General features: G+C 37.3%; 1 protein-coding gene across 1 annotated transcript; it reads right to left on the bottom strand.

Annotated features, from left to right (window-relative positions):
- Nucleotides 1-267: 267 nt before the first annotated feature.
- Nucleotides 268-2047, bottom strand: LOC126706364 (umecyanin-like). The gene is made up of 2 exons (XM_050405787.1): nucleotides 1725-2047; nucleotides 268-705 (listed from the first exon to the last, which is right to left on the bottom strand). The coding sequence occupies exons 1-2, from the start codon at nucleotides 1903-1905 to the stop codon at nucleotides 335-337; spliced, it is 552 nt and encodes a 183-aa protein (XP_050261744.1). The 5' UTR covers nucleotides 1906-2047; the 3' UTR covers nucleotides 268-334.
- Between the last annotated feature and the right edge of the window lie 401 nt (nucleotides 2048-2448).

The raw sequence follows: 2448 nt of genomic DNA, 5'->3' as shown, positions 1-2448 counted from the left end.
TAGCATAAACTGTTTCTATGGATGCACAAGAGTTGCTAAATGAAGCAGAAAAACATTCTATTCCAAGAAGATTAAGTATAACAGGCCCAACAAATACTCCTTCTACTAGTAAGTAGTAAACATATAACTATAATGTCACTTACATATACCTTTTTCTTTTTTTTGAGGAACTTGTCACTTATATATACTTTTGCAACAATAATAGGCGTGTCACGCCAATCACAATGTATAACTAACTTTGATTGTCAGTTTCTACGACTGACACTCGAATGAGAAAGAATCCTTTCCCATAAACCCCCTAAAAGACGTTGTCACAATCATAACATTGCCCTCCTTAAGTGAATAGAGAAAGCAAGAATGCTAGTAAACCGAAAACCATGCCAAAATTTTGAATGGAGCTGGCTGAGGATGTAATACTAATAGGGGCAGGAGCAGGTATATCAGAACCTGAATGTATGGGAGCAATTTGAAAAGCAAAGGGACTTCCAGACGAGCCCTCTCCCTTGACAACCTTGATGTGGAGCTTTTGGCCGACCTCGCAATGCTTCCCAATGCCACAATAATAGTAAAAGTCCCCAGTGTCATTGAGATCCAGAATGGTTGGTCCCAAGTAGTACATGTCAATGACATTTTTTTGAGTGCAATCTTCGAAGTCTTTCTTGTCAATCTGTACCACGTTGTTGGAACCGGGCCTGTATGGGAAAACTGCAATTTTGGCTTCTTAGTAATTGTCCATGTATATTTGCTGAATAGCATGCTCATTTGTTCAATTTTTTGAACACTTAAAGCAGCAAAATTTTAGACAAATAATGAAATGATCCATGTATATAAATTATATACAGAACACGTTTTTATAAAGTGGTAAAAACCATTCCAACATACAATAGTTAGTAGTAATAAAGAATTTGTGTACTTTTCCTCTGCATTAACAAGCAAAGGGAGCACAATACAAGCATAAAGATATAGTTAAGTTAAGCCACACATCGAAGCAAGGAGTTTCTAGCTTCAATATTTGTTTAAGAGGTAATAGGTGCTGCGAGTGCAGGATTGTTGACTTGAAAAGGGAAAGGATTTCCAGACGAGCCCTTTCTCTTGACCACAGTTATGTGGAACTTTTGGCCTGCCTCACAATGCTTTCCAATGTCACAAATAAAGTAATAGTGCCCAGTCTTTGTGAGGTCCAGAATTGTTGGTCCATTGTAGTACGTGTCAATGGCCTCTTTTTCTCTGCATTCCTTGTAGTCTTCCTTCTTTACTAATACCACGGTTTCGGAACCCGGCCTGTATGGGAAAACTGCAACTTTGGCTACTTAGAAATTGTCCCATTGTATGTTGCTCTAAATTTTTTCTCAAATCAGTAAAAGCTAATCCAAACGCACATATTCACTAATTATGGTCTAGCTAGTTAGATCACCTGTGTTACAAAAAAGGTTTTTTCTAGTACGTTGAAATAAATTGGTAAGACCACTATTTTGAGATACTGAGATAACCCCCCTATATATACTATACCTGGTCATTTTTTTTTGACAGAGCAACCAAATGGGACACAAGCTATGATGTAATACTCTTACAAGCATAAAGATAAGCTAGATGTATAAAGCAGAAATCAAAACAAAACATTCAAGCTATTTGAAAAAGAAAAATTATTTGGTTAGACATGTTACTTAATTTGTTTTCAAAGTTGAATACCTGAAGTTCCATATAGGCCAAGGCATTAAACTTACCAAGTCTGTCACCAACACCAAAGGTTCTTGGTTTAGCCCATTCTTCAAAGAAGGTTTGGTTGTCAGGCAAACGCCAGCCATGGCCTCCTCCAACAATGTGAGTCATTGCACTAACTGAACCCATCATAAGGCACCCAGCAATTGCTGCCAACATGAACAAAGTAATTTTCATTTTTGTCATTTTCTCCCTTCCTTCTATTGCTCTTCCCAAATTTTTTTTTTTTTTTTTTTTTGGATGACCTTAACGTAGAAGGAGGGATGATATTTGCGTGGTTCCTTCACTACCGAATGGGGAAATAATAACTTAGAAAGGAACCTGTTTTTAGTTTGGCAAGGGGTCGGCTTTTGTGCTTGAGCATGGGATTGTTAGTGGCTTTGTAAGGGCTTGACAAAGTCAGCAAATGCTTATAATGGGAAATTTCAGTTGAATATTTGAGTTGAGCGTTTTATTCCTTATGTAGGTTTAGAGGAGAAGAGTGTTTTCCGCAACGACATTAACCATGATGATTTCTTTGGGTGGAGAGCATAGCCCTCTATGCAAAGCTATTCTGGGAAATATACTGAATTTGGAACAACTTTCATTGGTCCAAATTGGACAAAACAACGTAAAAAGATTTCCTGGATGCAGAGCAAAGCCATTAACTAATGAGTAAAATTAGAGAAACCAAAATATCACCACTTTTACCTAGATTCACTCCTAACAAACCATTTTTATCATGCTCTA

Source organism: Quercus robur, chromosome 2 (genome assembly GCF_932294415.1).
Source record: "Quercus robur chromosome 2, dhQueRobu3.1, whole genome shotgun sequence".
In the NCBI taxonomy this organism is placed as follows: domain Eukaryota; kingdom Viridiplantae; phylum Streptophyta; class Magnoliopsida; order Fagales; family Fagaceae; genus Quercus; species Quercus robur.
Note: the sequence above shows the minus strand (reverse complement) of the source record. Positions and strands in the feature narration are given on the sequence as shown.